Source organism: Erpetoichthys calabaricus, chromosome 16, assembly GCF_900747795.2.
Source record: "Erpetoichthys calabaricus chromosome 16, fErpCal1.3, whole genome shotgun sequence".
NCBI lineage: Eukaryota > Metazoa > Chordata > Cladistia > Polypteriformes > Polypteridae > Erpetoichthys > Erpetoichthys calabaricus.
The window spans coordinates 90,847,078-90,869,700 of NC_041409.2; the positions used below are offsets into that span (position 1 = coordinate 90,847,078).

General features: G+C 39.9%; 1 protein-coding gene across 1 annotated transcript in view; it reads left to right on the forward strand.

Annotated features, from left to right (window-relative positions):
• The window catches only part of LOC114666973 (coiled-coil domain-containing protein 9), a 155,029-nt gene extending 153,881 nt beyond the window's left edge, over positions 1-1,148 (forward strand). The window contains exon 12 of the mRNA XM_028822030.2: positions 331-1,148. Within this exon, the coding sequence (XP_028677863.2) occupies positions 331-386 (56 nt within the window). The 3' untranslated portion in view covers positions 387-1,148. The remainder of the gene's footprint in view (positions 1-330) is intronic.
• The last annotated feature ends 21,475 nt before the right edge of the window (positions 1,149-22,623 follow it).

Sequence of the window (22,623 nt, forward strand, 5' to 3'; positions counted from 1 at the left end):
CAAACCTTTAATTACATTAAAGGGTACAACCTATATCAATAGGATAGGGTGGTCAACCTGAAACAAGACTCCATCAGTGATAACCATATAGGCTGGTGGAAATCAGTGCATTGATCACAAATCATAAAATGGATGGCTTCATTAAAGCTATTTTTTATTATAAATTCTAAAATTTTCTGAAAATATTCAATGACATATTGTGTAATACAGCAGAACACTGCTTCTCCAGGGCGACTTGTGACTGGGAGATGTTTAAGATGTTTTGTGCTTTAAAATACATCAGACTCTCTTGACTGTAGCATTATGCTTATTTTTATCTTCTTTTCTTAGAAGAGATTATTGATTCAAGTTGCTCCTTGATCAAGCCTGACTCTGGAGATGCATGAATTGTCTTTCACACCTGCGGTGTCAAGGTATGAATGAAATTAAGGAAAAGACAAGCTGACAACCTTATACAAGCCACATTTGGAAACTGTTTATTTGCCTTACAAATTTTTGCTTGTAGAGCTGTATGCTAGATTTGGCCATGAAAACAGAAATATTCTGAGAGCACATGCCCTGATTGATTCCCTGAGAGCAGCACATGCACTGGAAAGAAAAAGATGAATTTAATTTCCCCAGCAGCAGGGAAGGTGGTGGTGGGGCTGCTAACAGACTGTGTTGGCGCATCAGCAACTCATTACATAAGTAGTCTTCCATTTCTAAAAATGAGACTGTCATGCTTGTATCATAATTAAGACTAATCTTGCAGGCTTACAGGTGCTTTATGCTGACATTCATAGTGTATGCTTTGCAGCAAATATATATACTGTAGATTCATCATGGAGAGGTTGAGAATGAAAACATTGCTGACATAATTGATGTAAAAAATAAAAGTAGTTTAATTAGCAGCAATATTTACATAGCAATAAAAGTTTCCCGGTGACTGTCAAATTGAGTATTGCTTAGTCAGTCACATTAACATTTCCATTAAAAGATGCAAAAAGACTGTGCTGGTTTTTTACTGTTTATGTAAGAAATGTGTTCATTTCTTTGATTTTATCCACTTGAGGAAAATTACGACTGTCATTAGATCAAAAATATTGATAATTGTGAGACGCATAACAAATATTGTATGTCAAACTTCATCCAAAATTAGGCTTTGTAATAAAAGTGCCCAACAGTGATAAAGAGTTGCAGGAAAAAAAACAGTTTTTGAAAGTAACAATTGGCAGTGTTCCAGGCAGGAAGGGGCAGGTTCAGGAGAGCGGAAAACGAAAGTGACGTGAGTGGTGGAAAATGGCAGACAATCTTCCTTTCTGTAGAGGAGGAGAGAAGGAATTAGACAACAACACCAATCCCTGGCATGGCTGGAATTTACAATCACCAGAGCCCTTGACACTAGAATCCCTGAAGCCTACGAAAAAACTTGTAATCCCGGCCCATCTTAAGTCCCTTCACACCTCTCCATCAGCATCTTTTGTTTTGTAAATGTGTCGATCAACACAAGCAGCAAGCAGCCTGCTGTCCCATCCCCCACCTTGACAGAGCTCAACTCAGGCAAAAAGTTCTCATGTGAGGTTCCTGGAGTTATAGAGGGTAAATAATACAGTATATCATTATTTGGAATACATGCATTTCATGTGTGTTTTCTGTGTCTAAAAAAATCTGGATAAGTGTAGGATGAAAGGAAATGCGAGGCAAGAAATGCTGAACACATACCTTAAGCAGAAACTTTTTCCATGTTATACTAATAATGACGTGAAGTGTATAATGTGTGAAGACTTTAGTCCAAATATCAAATAAACACGTGCTTTTATTCAAGAATATAACCAAAGAAAAAAAAATCATTTGATCTACATTTTGCTGTCAATGAGTTAAAAATCCAAGCTCCAATGTCAGTCGACTAGGAGTTTATATGTATTCTTGAATGGTGCAGAGGTAAGAACCGCTGCCTTATAACCCTAAGGTCCTGGGATCAAGACCGGGTGCTCCATGTTTTGAGTAGTGAGCTGCTATTATTATTATTATTACTATATGTGGCCCACCAGGCTGGCACGGCCAGCTGAACCCGACACAGACACGCGTGGGACACAAGTTCACAGCACACAAGTTTTATTTTTTCTTTTTCCTTTGTGGGAAACGCCTTCCCCGTTCCCCACAAGTATAACACAGTCCCAGCACAAGCACAGCACAATACCATACTTCTCTTCCTTCTCTTTATCTTTCTCCACCTTCGCTCCTCGGGTCAAGCTTCATCGCTCCTCCTCCTCCCGACTATGGCTACCCGAGTAGTGGCTGCTGGCTCCTTTTATAATGCACCCAGAAGTGCTCCAGGTGCTTGATTACCGGGTGTGGAGGAAGAACTGCCCATAAGGGCTCAGCAGCTCCTGCTGCAGCACCCCCAGGCGGTGCCTGCGGATTCCAACAGGGCTGCACCACATTCCAACTCCCATGCAGCCCTACGGGAGTCTGAGGCACTGCAGCAACCCAGGGGGGTTACCATCTAGCGTCCCGGGGTAGGTAACGCTGTGGCCACACTTGCTCTCCCGGTCATCCCAGGGTGGAGGCGTCCCAGCTGGGCAATAGCCCCGGCCACATGCTACACTATAATATAATAAAAACATACATTTGATTTGAGTCTGTAACACCCAGTTTAAATTTTGGCTACTTGTAAAAGTTAGCGCTTGTTTTTTTATTATTCAGTTTTATTCTCTCAGTGATGTTCACGTGGTACAACGAACTTGGCTCTCCCTCTCCGAGTTGATGGCATTTATCTCCATTCTTTTCACAAGAGCAGCGATGACCACAGTGAGTGCTGTGGCTGACACCTGCTTAGAACTATTTGTTGTACCAGCAATCAAAGATAAGATGTCACATGTCCGCTATCAGACTGGACAAAGACAGGACCGTAAAAACAGACAGCTCCTTCACAGCGCTTTCGCTGGCTAATAGACCAGCCCACCGCAGAGCACACACACACACACACCCAGCACACACTAGTGACAATTTAGGATCGACAGTGCACCTAACCTGCATTTCATGAGAAATTCCTGCATTGAACATTGAACATAGGAGCTGCAACTGAATATTAAAGCATCTGGCCAACTTTAATAAGTAGACTGATACTTCAGCAAACCTGCATGGTTATATCCATTACTATTATGTCTTTAGGTTGACTTGTTTGTCCCTGTAGCATGTGTACTTGACACTGTGATTTCATTGTAATCACTGGTGGGCCTTGACAAAACAATAGGGAGGAAACTAAAGATATGCTTGACATATTTAGAGCATTGAGCTCTGGCTTCAGGGTCACCCAGTTAGAGGCTTATCTCATACTTCTTGCTCAGAGTGTTCAATAAAGCCTCTCAGACAGTGGCCTTGTCAGTTCAGGGACTGATACAGTGTGCTTTTTATAAGCAGTTGCCTCCTTTAATAGCCACATTCAGAGTGTAACCTTCTAGGGTCATTTTGCCTTTTGAGACTGTGGATTTGGCTTCTGCACTTTGGTGGCCCCTCTTAACATGTATCTTGTTGTCTAGAATTCCAGTTGCTTGTGATGGTCAAAGAGAGAGATAGTAAAAACAGGCCCTGAGGTATCTAGAGTTCTTAATCCTTTCATCAGGACTTTTCCCAGTGATCGCAAAGGTTTGGGTAGGAGGAGAGAACTGAGACATTTTGTACAAGTTTTCATTAGAACCCTACATATTAATTTGCAGGGCCCAAATCTAGCAATGATGATGGTCATCCTTGACATGCTAAGATATAATCTGTTAAAACTGACCCATGGTCTGTTGTAGGTTGTGTTTGTATCTTCCCTTTCTGAATATGTATGTGCTAGCAAATTGTCTTTGAGATTTGTACGATCAATAATCTTTCATTAGGAATGGAAAATACTGTTGTCTTAATTTCAGTGGAGAGAAAATCGATGTATTCCAACTAAACATGATTATTGTCACATCAGAGTTACATCTTGTCTCCTGTCAAGTGACAGACCATGTAAACCTAACCTCAAGAGTACTGATTCTGGGAGATTGGGATATTCTGTGTTTGTGGCTTCTGAGTTAACACTAGAATTACCAGAGCCTACGAAAAAACTCGTAAATCCGTCCCACCTTAAATCGCGTCTTAAAGCCGTTTGCACATCTCCGCCAGAGTCTTTTGTCATCTAAATGTGCTGATAAACAAAAGCTACTAGCAGCCAGCTATTCCATCCCCCCACCGACTTAGAATGAACTTCTCCTAGCTCATGCCTTGCCTTGATTTGATTATTTGGGATTGAAGTGGAGTTTTACAGTGGAAATAATTCGAGCGTTATTTGGAATACACGCATTTCATGTGTGTTCCGTTTCTACAGTATAGTAGTAGTCTGTGCAAACACATTTTTAAAACAAAAACGTTTTTCATATTCTAATAGTAAATGACAAAATGTAGGCATAAACTATATAACGTATGAAGCCTGAAGTCCATATATCAAAGAAACACTTTCACAAAAGGTACAAATAAGAGAACACGTGCGCTTTTCTTCAAAAGTATAACTGCACAAAAAAATAAGCCGCATTAGCATGCCACATTGACACTCTTACTACAACTGCTGCGGTGGCGTAATGGTATCAGCTCCTGACTGGGGATCAGAGGGTGGCGAGTTCGATCCCGCACAGCTCCACTTCGAGAAATGAACTGCTTACATTTTTAGAATAACAACATAAATTTCATTTCAGTCTGTAACAGCCGGTGTAACTTATGATACTGGTAAAGGTTAGCTTTTTTTTTTTTTTTTTTAATTCACTTTTCATTCTCGCAGTCGATGCATACTAACGCACCCCCCCCCAAAAAGGGTTCTGACACATAAACGCTGGCGAAGCTGCCTTCCTTCGTATCTCACCGTCACTTGATTTTCTTTTTATTCAGTGTTATTGAGTGTTCCTGCCAGTCCCCACATGTTGCTGTATGCTGTTTCTTTTGTACTCCAGGACATGCAGAGGAGAGAATGATTTCACATTATTTATGCTGTTTTCACATAAAGACTGCAGTATACTCGTGACTGCATTCTCGTACCAATGCACTTTTTCCATCACCTTTTCCTGCAAGAAGCAATGTACTCACTTCTCTCTATGCTGTGGTTTCTATTACACACCTGAAAGAGACAATATATGTGAAAACTTCATCGCACTAATGCAATATTATTTGAAAACGAACAGCGTCAGATCAGGTGTGAAAATTTTCCAAAACTGTTAATTTTTCTGTTTTTTCTAAGAACACCGTCAAGACGTTTTGGTGACCTGAGAGATTAACCTCACTGAGACCATCACCTTTCTTTATATTCAGATATTGTGTGATGGGCACAGGTGAGCTGGTCTTGTGGATTCTTGTTTTGTGTCTCCTTATTGTTTGGCTGCTAATTAAGGAAAAAGAGACAACTAAGGGGCCTGAGTCGAGTGAATTAAAACAGAGACAAAAGAAGTTAATTAGCAGCCAGAACTGGTCACTAATGAAGGAGATGGTTAGAATGAAAACCTGCAGCCACTGCGGCCCTCCAGGACTGGAGTTTGACACCCGTGCTTTAGACCAGGGGTAGGCAACGTCGGTCCTGGAGTGCCACAGTATGTGCAGGTTTTTGTTCCAACCCAGTTCCTTAACGAGAACTCAATTATTGCTGATGAAGCACATATTGCTTAAGTTACATTTTAATGCTTCATTTTAGTGGTCTCGCTTGTTAAGGTTCTCCAACCTTAATTGCTTATTTCAATCGTAAACTGCTGCATTCAGTGTTTTAATTACTCCTTATTAGCAATAAGATGTAAAAGACAAAGCAGCCAGCAGTTCTCCATCTAGCTTTTTTCCAATTACATCTGTGTGTGTTCATCATGCACGGTTTGATTTAATAAAACACTTAATAGAAAAATGTGACAGACTGAAAATGATCTGTTTTAGGCTTCAAATCATTTGGATGATATCCTTGGAAAGGAAAAAAATCTACGATATAAAAGCCTTACATTGCACAGACTAACAAGCCATAAAATTAAATAAGGTCTGAGATTGGCAATGATTGGTTTCTAATTAAGCAATTGGGTTGGAATGAAAACCTGTAGCCACTGCGGCTCACCAGGACCGACATTGCCTACCCCTGTTTTACATCTTATTGCTAATAAGGAGCAATTAAAACACTGAATGCAGCAGTTTAAGATTGAAATAAGCAATTAAGGTTGGAGAACCTTAACAAGCGAGACCACTAAAATGAAGCATTAAAATGTCACTTAAGCAATATGTGCTTCATCAGCAATAATTGAGTTCTCGTTAAGGAACTGGGTTGGAACAAAAACCTGCACATACTGTGGCACTCCAGGACCGACGTTGCCTACCCCTGCTTTAGACCATGGGTCGCCAACTCCGGTCCTGGTGATGAGGACCACCGTGGCTGCAGGTTTTCTTTCTAACCCTTTTCTTAATGAGTGACCCAATTTTGCTGCTAATTATCTTCTTTTGAATTCATTTTAATTGACTTGCTCTTGAAGACTCAGACCCCCTTAATTGTTTCTTTTTCCTTAATTAGCAGAAAAAGAATAATGAGATACAAAATAAGCCAAAACAACTAGTGTCCAAAGTGCAATATCTGAAAATAAAGAAAGGTGAAGTTCTTGGGTTCACATAACATTGTAACTGAGCTTTTAGAAAAGTGAAAATCAATAATTTTGGAAATGTCTGCTATTGCACCACGAGAGCAGCAACAAGCCACGGAATTAACAAACGGGTTTAATTAATAACAAGAATTGGCACCTCATTAAGCAGCTGGTTGGAGTTTGAGGCTCTGACTTAGTTGCTCTTCTGTTGGCTCACTCACTTCATATTTCATTTCTGTTTGGGTGCCGTTTAAGGAAAGAAATGAAGCAATTCAGAGGAACAATGGAGAAATTCAGGGGAACAAGTCTTTAAAAAGCAATTTAATTACAACGAATTCACAAGAAGTTAATTAGCACTACAAACAGGGCACTCATTAAACAAAAGGGTTAGAATGAAAACCTGCAGCTACGGTGGTCCTCCAGGATTGGAGCTGGCGACCCCTGGTTTAGACTGTGTATGCTCTCATTGTCAGCAGGACCCCACCTGTCCTTTATTAGTCTAGTCCTTCTAGACAGTGATGGCATCTGTGTTATCCTGCTGGACTGCCTGCTTTCATGCTTATAACAGAAGTTGCTTCCCACTGCAAGCCCCGGTTTACTACATTGGTGTTAAGTGATGCAGTCTGGTCATCACCATGTTTTTTCTCTCCATAAGACCCTGTTTTGTGCCTTCTGTATGTCATTTCGTTGTTGACTAAATCATAAAGTGTACACGCATCTATTATTCTGAAAAAATGTGACAAGCTCAACACCTTTCAGTAATTTCTTGATGTAAATCAAAGAAGATGGAAATTGGGTATTGCTGATGTGCACATGAGTGTATTAAACAGAGCAAAAACTAAGAAAAACTTGCATTAAAAAAGCAATTACTTGTGGCACTTGGTTCATAAACTGCTGTATCTAATGTGAGGGCAAATTTACTGTGTTATGTGCACACTTGGTGTACATGAAGATTATTGTCAAAGCTAAAGGACTGGAAGGTGAACAGCAAGGCCCCAAAAATCTAGTCAGGCAGGTAAGGGCCAAAACAGTGAAGATAAAAATAAACCAAGTGCCAAGGTGAAGTGGGGGACCAAAAAGATTTTCTTTTGAAAACAAAGCCAAAATTTAAAAAAACAAAATGAACTTTGCTACTTGTTTCTAGAAGCTAAGCTACAGAGAACTTCAATAATGAGTGTCTTTATCCACCAAAGGATAACTCTTTGTGTTGCCACCACCAAATGTATATGTAGCCGTCGTTGCATTATTGATGTGACAAAAAGGGTTACATGAGCACCAGAGGTGACGCATAAATGCAAAATAATGATAAAAAAAAAATATTTTGTTAAAAATGACACAGAGACCAACGTTTTTAACAAAATTGAATTCTCCTCAAGAATAATTAATAAATCAATAATTAATAAATCATAATCATAAAATACAGCAGGTAGAAAGTTTGCAACAGTTGTAAATGTCACTGTCTCGCTAGCATTCTAAGCAGGTTTTAGTTTTTAGTGACCTGAGATGAAGACTGGACTAGATGGATTAGGAGAGCATGGGGGGGTCATGAGGTCGCTGGAAAGGGGTTTGTCTTTGTGGCGCTCCCAATATCTATGCAAAAGGACAAAGGTCCAAGTCTTTAGAGTCCTGGTGCTTCCTATCTTGCTATATTGTTGTGAGACATGGATGCTATCCAGTGACCTGAGATGAAGACTGGACTCCTTTAGTACTGTGTCCCTTGTACTATATCTTTGGGTATCGTTGGTTTGATTTTGTGTTGTTCATGGAGTCCCGAATGAGGCACAGTACCTGCATTGTGAGGGAGCGTCAGTTACGGCACTACGGCCATGTGGCGCGTTTCCCCAAGGTTGATCTGGCTCGTAAGATCCTCATTGTTGGGAACCCGAGTGGCTGGACCTGGCCAAGGGGTTGCCCACGTAACACCTGGCTACGGCAGATAGACGGTCATTTCCGGAGGGTGGGACTGGACCACGTGTCTACCTGGGGGGTTGCCAAATGGGATCCTGAGTTGTTTCGTCGTGTAGTGGGTGCGGCAACACACTGTACCAGTGTATGCTCCCCAACTTGAACTTGAACTTTAGTTTTGTTCACTGTATTTTGTTCTTTTAATGTTTTTTTAAAACAAAAATACATGTCTTTCTATTTGAAATCTCAAAATCACAACACTGATGACACTGTTTGCCCTCCAGCTTTAACAACAGTGTGCAACTTTGATCTAAATAATGCTTGGTTTTAAATTGATCCAGAGAATTCTCGAGTGCAGAAAAATGTCTGTTTTCACTGCTATGTTTATGACTTTTTACAAGGTTTTAACATATTTTTATTTTTTGGCAGTATCTTGAACAGCGGGATTCTCTTTGGTTAATCTTGAAACGTCTGGGAAACAATAAGGAAAGATCAAGTCGTAAGCAACAAAATGAAATGAAAAGAAAAGAAAAGAAAAAGAAGGAAAACATTTTATACAAATCACCACAGAAGACTGTTGCTTTTGTAGGGTTTGTTTGCTTTTGGCAAAAATCACCTGAAATGCAAGCACTTTATTTTATATTGTTTAGATTTATTTTTTATTTTTATTTTAGTATATTCTTTCAACAGCACTACTGCAGCAAGGAGTTTCTGTGTTTTAGAAATGTTTTAATGTTCTTATTAACAATATCTGTTTGTTAAAAAGGGAAGAATGAAAATATGAGCATATTTTGATTAAGAATTATGTGCACATGCTCCAAATCAAAACTGCTGTAGGTAATCACAGCCTTGGTACTTTGCAGTAGAGTTTTACAAATAGAAGAAACCAAAAATCACACAATGCTGGCTTACAGCTACTTTAAAATGATTTATTTAATATATTTTCCTTAGAAAAATATACAGGGTGTTGCCAGAAATAAAATGTTTCTTCTTTTTAGGAATGATTGTCATCCGCTGTAGTTGCCATTCCATTCACTACATAGAGAAGCACATATTTTTATGCAGTGATTTACTGCAATAGCACTTTTGTTTCTTTTGTTCTGAACATTTTTGTTCATGGGGCTTGTTTGTTAAGATTGCTGTGCATACATGTTATGATTTGAAACTTGAATCCCATTTACCTGGAGTTCTAGAGTATTAGGTGGTAATTTAACTTGCAGAGATGGAAGAAGCGTAGGAAAGTTAGAAGTGTTGGTGAGTCACTGCAAACGATAAAGCAGGAATTAATGATAGGAAAAGAACATGTCAAGCAGAGGTCATACTGTGATCTAAACAAGTTCAGATGCGGAGAGAAATAGCACTCGGATGTCTCAGTGCTTTCACCTTTGAGGTAATATTTAGGTAAAAGAGTGAAATATATACTGTCTTTTTATTGCTGTTATGGACAGTTTGTTCCATGTATGATTTGCTATTGTATGATATGGTGAAAGAGAAAGAAAGAAAGAAAGAAAGAAAGAAAGAAAGAAAGAAAGAAAGAAAGAAAGAAAGAAAGAAAGAAAGAAAGAAAGAAAGAAAGATATATTACAGTGGAACCTCGAGATACGATCACCTCTGTATACGAGAAATTCAAAATACGAGGAAAGTATGAGCGAAAAATTCAGATCTAAATACGAGCATTGGCTCACGTAACGAGCCACGAGCCAGGCTGTGGGTATAGCTCGCGGCTTAGCGAGGGGGCGTGGTAGCTGTAGCGAGCCGCAGGGCGATCTGCGGTGTCTGCGTTTCTCACCTAAGTGCACAGGTGGGAAACTGCCCACATCCATGATTTGTCCTGTGGCTGATGGGCTGGGCAGGATTGCCACCCGTCCTTTAAAATACGGAATCGTCCCGTATTTGAGAATGAAATTGCGCGTCCCGTTTTGAATCAATACGTATGCGTCCCTTATTTTTTTGTATTAAAAGTGGTAACCCTAGCAGCTGCCATGTCTTCCCCGCATATATAGAGAAGCGCGAGCCGGTTAAGGGGGAGAAGAAGTAAAAGAAAAGAGAGGAGAGGAGAGAGAACGGAGGTTGCAGGAGGAGGCAGGAATCCGCAGCAGTAGGAAGTCGGTGCAAGAGAGCGAGCGAGTACAGGCTCGCGTGTAGCTGAACAGGCGAGCCAAACAGCTGAAGCAGGACGGTGTAGAGAAGGTCAGCTGCATTAAGTGTCTCGCCTGTTGCAGAGCCCGCATGGGAGAAGCAGGTGAGACGCTAACAGAGAAGAAGCACCGGGGATTGTCATCTGTTTTTTGAAGACTGCTTCCTGTTGACGTTTTAACCTCGTGTTAAAGGATTGTTATTCTTATGTACTTTAAACCTCCACTTCACAACTGTTTTAAGGATTATTTATTTAAAGATTTATTGAATGCTCTACTGCACTTTGGACACCTGTTTTGATTCTTTTAATAATCAGTTATATTATTTACCAGTGTTATTTATTAAAGGTAGACTACAGTATATATAATTTATCAGTGTTATTTGTTAGGAAAATTGATTTTTATGTTAATATATTTGGGATGCGGAACGGATTAACTGGATTTCCATTATTTTCAATGGGGACGTTTGTTCTAGATACGAGAAATTCGCTATACAAGCTCAGTGCTGGAACGAATTAAACTCGTATCTAGAGGTTCCACTGTACTAGTTTTTCTACATCTACAAAGTTAACTTAAGAAAAATATTTGGCTGTGCAATGTTTAACTAATGTACACTTTAACATTTTTTTCTTGTTCTGAAAATCCAACATAAAGTATTCATCACAGTCCAGGCTTGGAAACAATCTTCCTGGCATCTGCCCCAAACATCCTTGTGCTTCATGTCACGTTAGCCATTCTCAGGGGGGTGGCTGTGGGCATTTTAGTGATGACAAACATTATGCTTCAATTGCCCTCACCTTCCATCTTGATTCTTGTCCATGGGCAAGCTTGCAGATCTCTTTGAGAAGGCAAAGGGCTTAAACAGATTGTGAGTAGTAAAATAACATGTTCTGTTTGAAAGTTTTTACTTTTGGCCTGTATAATGTGTTATGTCCTAATGATGGAAACTGAGTGCATCACCATACTATAGGTCATGAATAAGCTATTTGATAAAAATGAGAATAGTGTTTATTTCAACATGCCCTAGTTTTTAAGTGCTTCCATTTTGCATTATTTTAAAATGCTTTTGTTAATTTTATTTATAATTTTGTTTATTTGTTAATTATTTATGATTGGTTTCTTATAAAGGAATGAATAAAAGAGCAAAGAAATGTGAATTCCCTTCCAAAATGTTTTTTTTTTTACTAATGTGTTTTGCCATTATTGTTTTTACTCATTTTTACATTGGCTTGAAAGTTGGAAGATATGTTTACTTTGTCTCCCTATTATTAGTGATACCATATGGCTGCAGACGTTGCTTTCTATTTGCTGATTTGTTGCTAATTTAAACTGGTATGCTCCATAAGACACTGTCCCCTGTCTGACACCTCTTCCCTCAGTTTAGTGTATTTGCCACATGTAAGCACTATTTTGGAATTCCAATTTATGCCAGTTCTGTCAATAACAAAATGAAGAGGAGAGTAAATAAAAAATTAAATTTCAGTATTGCAAGGTAGCATCCAGCATGACATATAAAAAGTTCTACAGTATTCATCAGTATACAAAGGTGTGCAATGTGTACTACATTAATGTACTGTAATATCTGATTGTCTTCATTGGTGTCTTCACATAGCCATCTCAGCTAAAGCCTGAACTTTGTCCTTTTCTTCCTTTTTTCATGTGAATACATCTGTACAGATTTAACCCACATTGGACAGTTGGCTAACATGGGCAGAGAAAGAGAAAATGAGCCTCTTTTACTCTTTGTTTCAAGGGAATGATAATACTGTATATTTTCCATAAACTAGCAATAAAGAGAACATTGGTTCCCATTTCATTCTGTAAGGATTTAAAAGACACTTAAACATTGTTGAATATCAATCAAGTGTGTTTACTTCTATTAGAGTGACCACCATCCCATGGCCATGTTAAAAGTACTGAACTTTAATACAAATTGTGTATGTTGAAAACTGGAACTCGGGCTAGAGTCAAGAAATCTCAAGAAATGCATGTATCAGGGCATTTTAGGACTTATTTGGAAGGGGTCCAAAAATGTGAAAATCCAGGTTTGGTCTGGGGAAAAATAATTTAAGAATACAATAACAATGTACTGCTGTGGGCAGCATGATGGTGCTGCTGCCTCGCAGTAAGGAGACCTGGGTTCGCTTCCCAGGTCCTCCCTGTGTGGAGTTTGCATGTTCTCCCTGTGTCTGTGTTGGTTTCCTGCGGGTGCTCTGGTTTCCTCCAACCGTCCCAAGACATGCAGGTTAGGTGCATTGGCAACCCTAAATTGTCTCTTGTGTGTGTGTGCGTGTGCCCTGTGGTGGGCTGGTGCCCTGCCTGGGATTTGTTCCTGCCTTATGCCCTGTATTGGCTGGGATTGGATCCAGCAGACCCCCGTGACCCTGTGTTAGGATGTAGCGGGTTGGATAATGACTGACAGACTGACTGTACTGCTGTTTTCTGTAACATGATGTTTTCCCTCCCTTCTCTCTGACAGCACAGCATGCGAGGAGCCGTGTGCAACTCCTGAACCTACTGGGAGGACAGGGAAAGAAACACCTTTCAGTGTGTTCTCCAGTAGGAAAGCCAATCACCTGCTCCTGGTGTCTGTTCCAGTGTTTCTGTCTAAGCAAATTACTGATAATTATTCTTGTCTTAAATATGGAGACACCTTTGCATTATTATTGATAAAGAAAACAAAAAAATAAGAGAATAGACAGAAAATCAGAATGATACTGGTTTGTCAGCCACAAAATAGATACATTGCCAAGGAAAAACCACATTAATTGCTTCAAGGGTACTGATCCAATTGACACACTAACCACGAAACATTTTTTCCATTAAATGATAAACTTAAAGTAGCAAAAAAAGAAAAGGACAAGAGCTCACTGACACCTACAATCTCCCACACACACACAACACACAGAGAGAACATTAGAACAATGTGGACGAGAACAGCCCAACAGAGCTTGCCAGTCCTGTCCACGTAATTCTTCTAACATAACATCAAGTCGAGTTTTGAAGGTCCTTAAAGTCCTCCTGTCTGCCACACTAGTTGGTCACTTATTCCAAGTGTCAATGGTTCTCTGTGTAAAGAAAAACTTCCTAATGTTTGTGTGAAATTTACCCTTAAGTTTCCAACTGTGTCCCCATGTTCTTGATGAACTCATTTTAAAGTCACCGTCTCGGTCCACTGGACTAATTCCCTTCATAATTTTAAACCCTTCAGTCAGGTCTTCTCTTAATCTTCTTTTCCTTAAACTGTAAAGTCTCAGTTCTTTTAATCATTCCTCATAACTCATCCCCTGTAGCCCCTGAATCAGCCTAGTTGCTGTTCTCTGGACCTTTTCTAGTGCTACTGTGTCCTTTTTGTAGCCTGAAGACCAAAACTGCACACAGGTCTCCAGATGAGGCCTAGCCAGTGCATTATAAAGGTTGTGCAGAACCTCCTGTGACTTGTACTCCACACATCAAGGCGCTATATAACCTGACATTCTGTTAACCTTCTTAATGGATCCTGAATGCAGTCTGGCAGTGTCTTGTGGTATGGCAGGTCAGCAGCTTGATAATTGGGAGCCCGGTTATAATAAATAAATAATGAAACTTCTGTCTCTGTCTCTATGGGTGTGAAGTAATTGGAGTGAGGTGCACCAGGTCTGTCCCAATTGCTTCATCAGGTTTCAGTGGTGTGCAATGAAGATGCTGAACTCCACAGAGACATGTAAAGAGAGCCAGCACGAGAAAAAAAAAAAAGGACGGATGTTAAAGTGAGGAGAAGGAAGGCAGGAGCCGAAGTGAGCCGGTATAAGAGAGAAGCAGGCAGACGGGAATGGAGTCCCAGGGAGGAGCATGTGTGGCCAGTGCCTAGGAGGGGGCTGAAGGGTCACTAGCAACCATCATGCTCAGGAGAGTACTCCCATTGGGTGGAGCCAGGATCAGCAGCGGTGGCTCCTTGTGGAACGGGCCCGGAGTGAAAGCGTGTCTGCATGCGTTGGCTGACGTCTCTCTGAGCTCCGAGGTCCGAGTAGGATAAGCCAGAGAGGCGTCAGTTTTTAAAGGGAAGCACTGGGGACTGAGAATTTTAAAGGAGACTCCTACATTGTTTTAACCTCGTTTCTAATGGATTATTTCTTTGGATTTTTATGCTCAACTACAACTGCATTTTTTCTTTATTGGATTATGTATTTATTGAACACTTTTGTTGCACTGCACTTTGAACACTGTTTGGATTTGTTTGTTTTAATAAAAGCAACTTGGCACCTTTTCTGCACCTTCCCCTTGCATTGTGTGCGTGTCCTCATCCACAAGCTCTTTCTTCAGATATGTTACAGGCGATGTTGGGTTCAAGAAGCTCCTGGAGGGAACTGGTAGCATGGAGCCGACCCTCACTGTCCCATGTCTGGGGTCAATTTAGAATCTGTTGGGAGTTTTGAGTTACTAGAATTATTAACATTAGATCAGTGAGAAGTCAAACAAGATGACACCTTTTATTGGCTAAGTAAAAAGATGACAATATGCAAGCTTTTGAGGCAACTCAGGCCCCTTCTTCATGCAATACCAATAAAAGGTATCATTTTGCTTGACTTCTCACTACATTCATAATGGCTAACATGGTACAAAACGCTAGTACTACTAACTTTAGATCAGAAATAGATTGGAAAGTTCTAGGTTGCTAGAATTATTTACAGTAGATCTGAAATAGTTTGAGGGAGGAACTGAGGCAGACTGCTGCCATTCCTTTGCCTGCTTTTCGTGCATTTGCAGGTGGGAATGACTGCATTATAAAATACATGCCCTGCCTGATTCTCGCAGACCAACAAAAATTTTTGTTGTGATTTGGAAGTTAAAAAACACTGATCCTTTTTAACTAATTGCTATTTTGTGAACATTTGTTGTATTTTGTTTGAAGCATGGTGGCATAGTGGTTGGCACTCCTGCCTCACAGCTCAGTAATTGATCCAATATATTTGGCAAATTCTACCTTAGTCCTCATGCACCATTATAATCCTCTCATACCAAATTTAGCTACTCCTTCCCCATTGAGTTCAATGCATTTTGTGGAGTATGGCAAAGTCATCAAACATTTCCCTGATTTCACTGGCACAGTGGTAGCACTGTTGCCTCGCAGTAAGGAGACCCAGGTTCACTACCTGGGTCCTCCATGTGTGGAGTTTGCATGTTCTCCCTGTGTCTGTGTGGGTTTCCTCCCACAGTCCAAAGACATGCAGGTTAGGTGCATTGGCCGTCCTAAATTGTCCCATGTGTGTGCTTGGTGTGTGTGTGCCCTGCGGTGGGCTGGCGACCTGCCCAGGGTTTGTTCCTGCCTTGCACCCTGTGCTGGCTGGGATTGGCTCCAGCAGACCCCCGTGACCCTGTGTTAGGATATAGCGGGTTGGACAATGACTGACTGACTGACATCACTAGTGTTTACCCAATGATAAACTGTCACCCTCTCCAGGCATTGTTCCTGCTTTGCCCCATGCTTACTAAGATAGACTCCAGCTTTCCTGCGACCCTGTTCTGGATATGTGGGTTTGGGAAATAAATTAATGGATGGATGTAGGTATCACCAAGGGGCATCTTCTTTGTGTGTGTATCAATTGTTGTCTGAATAGTGATTCATAGGGGAAAAGATGTACTTAGTTTGGGAAAACTAATTTCTACGGAAGCCTAGAGAGGACATGCGATATCGTTATTTTTTTAAATTGTCTCCTCGAGATAACAGACTAATTTTATCGAGATGTCGAGAAAACAAAACTTAACCTTTGCTCCTGGCATCAGGCTTGCATAGATTGCGCTGCCTATACAGCTGAAGCCTTTCTAACCGTCTTCTTAAATAACAGACACTAATATTATTATTTTCTAAACTAAGGCATAAACATATTTCAGCCTGCGTCAGCCCTTGATTGAACAAAAATGTGACACGCTTATCAATACAGTTCTGCTTTTCTGCCATTTCAAACAGGACATGGCTTCAATAAGCTAAACATTAAACGTTAGAAAAAATTATTTCATAATTTCGAGAAAACAAGATCTTTTGTTTTATTGAGATCTCGGTAAAATTATTCTGTTATCTCAAGAAAACAAAGTTAATTTTCTCAAGATCTTGATAAAATTAGTCCGTTATTTCAAGGAAAAAATTTTAAATAACGATATTGCACATCCTCTCTCGGCTTCCGTAAATTTCTGTGGCAATGAGTTTTATGAGTTCATCTTTCCCTTTTACTTTGGTTGCTGATTTCTTAAACCTTAATGTATCAGCCTCTTGTTACGTCTTGACAACTCTTCTTGATTTGCCCGTAACAGAGCTGTACCTCATTCTGTTACTACACTGTCTTTTTTTGTTCACGTTTATGAAAGATTGAATTGTCTTGACAAGATTTTGTCTATCAAGGTTGCCAGTTGTTAATTTTAAGCTCCTTGTTTGAATTTGGTTATTTACTGTAGATGGAACCTTGAAGAGCCATCTCTGGGATGTCATTTTGCCTGTGGTTGATCATAAGACACAGAGGCTGCATAATGAAGAGAGGACCAGTCAAGAAGAAACTGATATTAAGAGTGTCTGGTAGTGGCTTTTTAGGCCAAAGACTTGTGTTCCAGCCATAACAAAATGGATTATGCCAGTAAAATTCTTAATTGGATGTACTAATCAACATGTAACACATCCAATGCAATTTTTTTCTGCTAATATTTAAGATTATTTTATTTTAACAAAAAGGAAAAAGCTTGCAATAAAACTTGTGTAGTTGTGCACTGATTTGAATTGTTTGCAGTTTTTTGATTTAAGAATGCCTAGTTGTAAGAAACAGTACAGAGTAATGTGGATTGTGGCAGAGAGGGGAAAAAGAGAGTGCAGGCAGGGTGGCATGGGTGGAGAAGAGTGTCAGGTGTGATTTGTGACAGATGGATATCAGCAAGAGTGAAAGGGAAGGTTTACAGGACGGTAGTGAGACCAGCTATGTTATATGGGTTGGAGACGGTGGCACTGACCAGAAAGCAGGAGACAGAGCTGAAGGTGGCAGAGTTAAAGATGCTAAGATTTGCATTGGGTGTGACGAGGATGGACAGGATTAGAAATGAGGACATTAGAGGGTCAGCTCAAGTTGGGCAGTTTGGAGATAAAGTCAGAGAGGCGAGATTGCGTTGGTTTGGACATGTGCAGAGGAGAGATGCTGAGTATATTGGGAGAAGGATGCTAAGGATAGAGCTGCCAGGGAAGAGGAAAAGAGGAAGGCCTAAGCGAAGGTTTATGGATGTGGTGCAGAGGTGGATAGAGTAGCCAAAAATGGTACTCAAGTTTAGTAGCGTTACTTCAAAATAATATTACTCAAGTAGAAGTAAAAAGTAGTCATCCAAAAAATTACTCAAGAGTAAAAAAGTATTTGGTGAAAAGACTACTCAAGTACAGAGTAACTGTTTGAACATAATAAATTATTTATTTTTTAGAAATGTTGTAATAAGACAGGCAAAAATATAAAATAATGTGCAAATTCTGCTGTTTCCAAATAATAAAATAAAAAATGAGTAAAAATAAATAACATCTTTACAAAATAAAGATGCACAAATAACACAAAGTTCCAAATCTCAGTTTTTCACAACAAGGCTTTTGAAGCCAATACCTACAGTAGGTAACATGTATGTTTGAACAGTGCAAACTACTTACAGTGACAAGATATACTGTACACTGACACTTTGCGGTGTAGCGGGTCCGCAGCTTCAAAAAAAAAAAAAAAAAAAAAAGGCCAGTTTCAAATCCATAAAGCCATGTCACTCTCCGTAGGCGCAATTGCACGACCGTGGGGAGTTAATGAGGTAGTTGGTGCGATCATCCTCAATTGCTTCATTGGCTTTCTGCGGCATGTGATTAAGGCTCATGGAGACGGGACTGTATATCGTGATGGATGGCCGGCTAAATATTCCGGCCCACCCCTCCAGGCCGCCAGGTGAAGCTCTCCCAACAGCATGGAGGTTCCCCGAATTCCAGCAGGGCCTCATGGACCTTGTAGTTTGTATGTGCAACCCTGCTGGATACCATGGGGGCCACCGGGAGTCGCTGTAGGGGGGCTGTCAGACTGTTATGTGCCCTATAACCTGGAAGTACGTCCTGGTCACATGAACAGGAGAAATGGCGTACTTCCAGGTTGAAGAAAAGGACTTTTACCCTGACCCGGGACTAATAAGGACTTGTGGACTGTTGGACAGGAACACCTCCGGGTCAGGGGGTATAAAAGGACTCTGGGAAAGCCCAGACACTGAGCTGAGCTGGGAGGAAGGGTGGCGAAGTGTCTAGGAGAGGAGGATTGGTATTGTGATTATAGAGAATAGTATTGATTTATTGTATGTGTAGTGTGGAGTGGAGGGTGCTTTGTGCACGTAATTATTATAAAATTAATAAGTCTTGGACTTTTACCTGGTATTTGGTGTGGTACCTGAGGGTTCAAGAGGTCGATAAAAGCGTCTACTGCTATAATATATACGGGTCGGCACAAAAAAAAAAGAAGGGGGAATCAAAGAAAAGGAGAAAAGAAAAGAGGCTGTAGGGGACCGGCATCGTCACACACTTGCCCTCCAAATAGCACAGCTGACAGAAAATAACATTAGAACAAGGCAGCTTACGCACGTACAAGAAGTCTCACTTTGCCATGACTGTCTGTGTCTGTATATGTTTGGTTAACACGTGTTTGTTCTTCACTCAGTGAAGTGATGGTTAAGCTTCAGCAGGAGTTGGCTCTCAAGGTTTTTGCAGTGAAGCTGTGACCATTTAGCAGTGAACAGGAGCCGCACATCACTAAAAGTCTCTCACAGGCTGCAGACGCAGGAAGTTTGTGTTTGGTCATGTGACTGCATGGCTATGTCTGATTGGTGAAACAGAGTCATGTGATTATTGTTGCTACGTCTGATTGGTGAAACAGTCATGCAGTAGATCCACTGGTGACTTCTCTCTGACAAAAATATGAGTATCTAATGTGTACTAAAGTAAAAGTAAAAAGTATGGTGCAGTAAAACTACTCTTAGAAGTACAATTTTTTTAAAAAGTTACTCAAGTAAATGTAATGGAGTAAATGTAACTCGTTACTACCCACCTCTGATGTGGTGACAGAGGACATGCAGGTGGTGGGTGTGACAGAACAAGATGACGAGGACAAGAAGATATGGAAGAAGATGATCCACTGTGGCAACCCCTAACGGGAGCAGCTGAAAGAAGAAGAAGTTGTAAGAAACAATAAACATACATTGCATTTCTTTTTTGAAAATTTCATATTGTAGAAATGTAGTACTGTGAGTCCTGAATTGTAATATGAATTTTATTGCCAGCCAAGTGCATTGTCTCATGCCTCCAAATAAAACACATTATGCATGCTTATTTACAGTATTTTAGTTACCAAAGAAATTCATGCAGAACACTGTTGTCCATCTGAAGAAGTAATTGTGGACTGGATAAACAGTTACAAGCCTAAGATGAATATCCATCTGGGCACCTTAAAGTCTAAAATAGTCTATGCAGAAGTGCCATCTCAACTCTGATTTACACCTCTGTTATTAAATGAAGTACAGAGCTAACCAAAGTGTTGGCTCATACTGTAGTTCAGCCATTTATGCTGGAATGCAGGTGGAGGGTGCAGTTGAATTTCTCAATCAACATTAAATCTGCTGTCTCAACATTGTGTGCCACTACACAGCCTCGGCAAAATGGGCAATGCCCGACTCAAACTGCACAGTACATGTTTGGTAGCGGCGCTGACTACCAGGTGTGTGCCGATCAGTGCAAGGCCAGCAAACAATTAAAAAACAGAATTTTCTTCATCTATAGGTGTTCTTTCCACACCAGGACTCTGTGCTTCTTTGTAACAGAAGTATCCATGAAGTGGATGGATCATACGTAGGATTCCTGTTTTTTTATTTTTGTAATTCTTTCAGACAGCGCTGCACGTGCAGGTACAACAGCTATTGATAAACACACACCCTAAAGGACTGCAACAGCTGCTGGTATTTGTTCTAGACAGGCTTTTAATGGGAAGTTCATTCCTCCTAATTAGAATTATTCCTTAATTAGAGCTCTGTTTTCTGAATGTAAAAATGGCTTTCTTGAATAAGATGAGTTTCATTAATTTTGACTTGCATACAGTAATTGTATTCAGTCTCTGAGGGGTCTGCTCCATTATCAATGTTTAAATATTCTACATCGCTACAACCCAGTCAGTTTCTGTTATGCAGGCACTTGGCAGCGCTTCAGATTCTCGCTGCATAGTCTAGTACTGTAAGCTTTAAATCTGATACATTTTTAAGACTTGCTGTAAATATAATTTTTGTAATCTGCAACATCTTTGTAAAAAATCTCCCCAAACTCGGGTATAGGCTACAAACTCCGAAACAGATGGCACTAGAGTTGAGACTTAATCGAAGGTCAGATCATTTTAAGATGCTGAAATGATGTCTGCTGTCCCTCTGTGCTGCCCATGATAACTTTTTTTTAGTAGATGTTTGTCACCCCATCCAGGTTTGGTTCATGAGGTGTTCCTGATACTCCTGCAGTAGACTCCAGACCCACATCACACTGAATGACTAGCTGGTTCCTGAGTGAGGCACAATGAAACAAGATGGATAAAAACGTAGCACTGTGTCAGACCTTAAGGTAAAGATGATAATAGAATGGAAATACATGAATCAGCAGAGTGCATAGAATACCTGGTTTGGAAAGTATTTTAAAATGTCATGTAGTTAAAACGTAGCCCATATTGGTTTGTGGTAGTTTCACAGAATGCCTCTCTGTTTTATGTTAGATTCAAAAATTAATCAGTTTCATAACTCTTGAGTTTATGAAATTTCAAGATATTTAAGATATCTCAATGAAAATGAAACTTTCTCCACTAATGTCCTTGCAGAATAAATGTACCAAATTTCAAAAAATTCAGTCTACTGGGGGCCAATGAACAGTTTTATAACACACTGATATCAAAGGACTATTGTGAGCAAAAAAGATTGACGTGTGACCTCTGGGACTGATTCAGAGCCCCAAACTTCAGGCACAACCAGTCCCTGGTTCAAAAGACCATTTGTTCACAATGATACCTTCACAGGTTCTCTTCAAAAACATGATTCTTTTTTTTACTTTTTCTCTCTCTTCCTTTCCTTCCAAGCCAGCTTTGTCCATCACCTCTCGACTCCAACATGGACACCTGAACACCACGTAGTAAGTGTGAGTAAATAGCTGAAGTGAGTGAAGTGTCTCCTTTTATACAGCTGGCACAGTCCAGTCTCCCAGATATATTATCAGGAGGCCCTCCCTTCCTGAGCTCCACATACAGGAGTCAGTGCAGACAACAGGGAACGCTAAGATATACAAAGTTGATATAATTCACAATTGAAAAATTATTAACAAACAACAACATATTAAATAAATAAAATACATGCAGAACAGAACCAAAGGTAGAATTTTTAACACAATATGAAAAATAATATTTTAAAAGCCACAAAGTGATAAAATAACAAGAAAACAAATTTTAACCATGGATGTAACTTTGGGTGAAACATAAAATTTGTGTTATTAATAAAAAGATCATAAAATGATTAAAAAAAAAAAGGCAAACAAAAGGTACCCGAAAAAAGCATGCCAAAATATAAAAAAACAAAAAAACTTGGAATCCAAATAAGTAAAAAATTGGAGAAAGCGATATTTCAAAAACCAGAGAATAAAAAAACAAAAAACCTCACAGACCTGTTGGTGGCCCCGTCTCCCACGGTTCAGCATTCAGTCAGCAAGGGCACTGTTATGATTTAATCCAATTTACACGTTTTGGCTTCTCTGATGTATTTTGGAGGACCTTTTCATGCTCATGATAGGTTTTAGAATGTGTACATTCCAGTTTTCAATGTTTTGTATTCTATTTGAAATACATTTAACACAGTTGAATTATTATTAATACAAATTTTATGTTTCAACCAAGGGTGCCACCATTTTGTGAAGTGTCTGCTTCTGTGTTGCTTAGGAAACAAATTGGAAG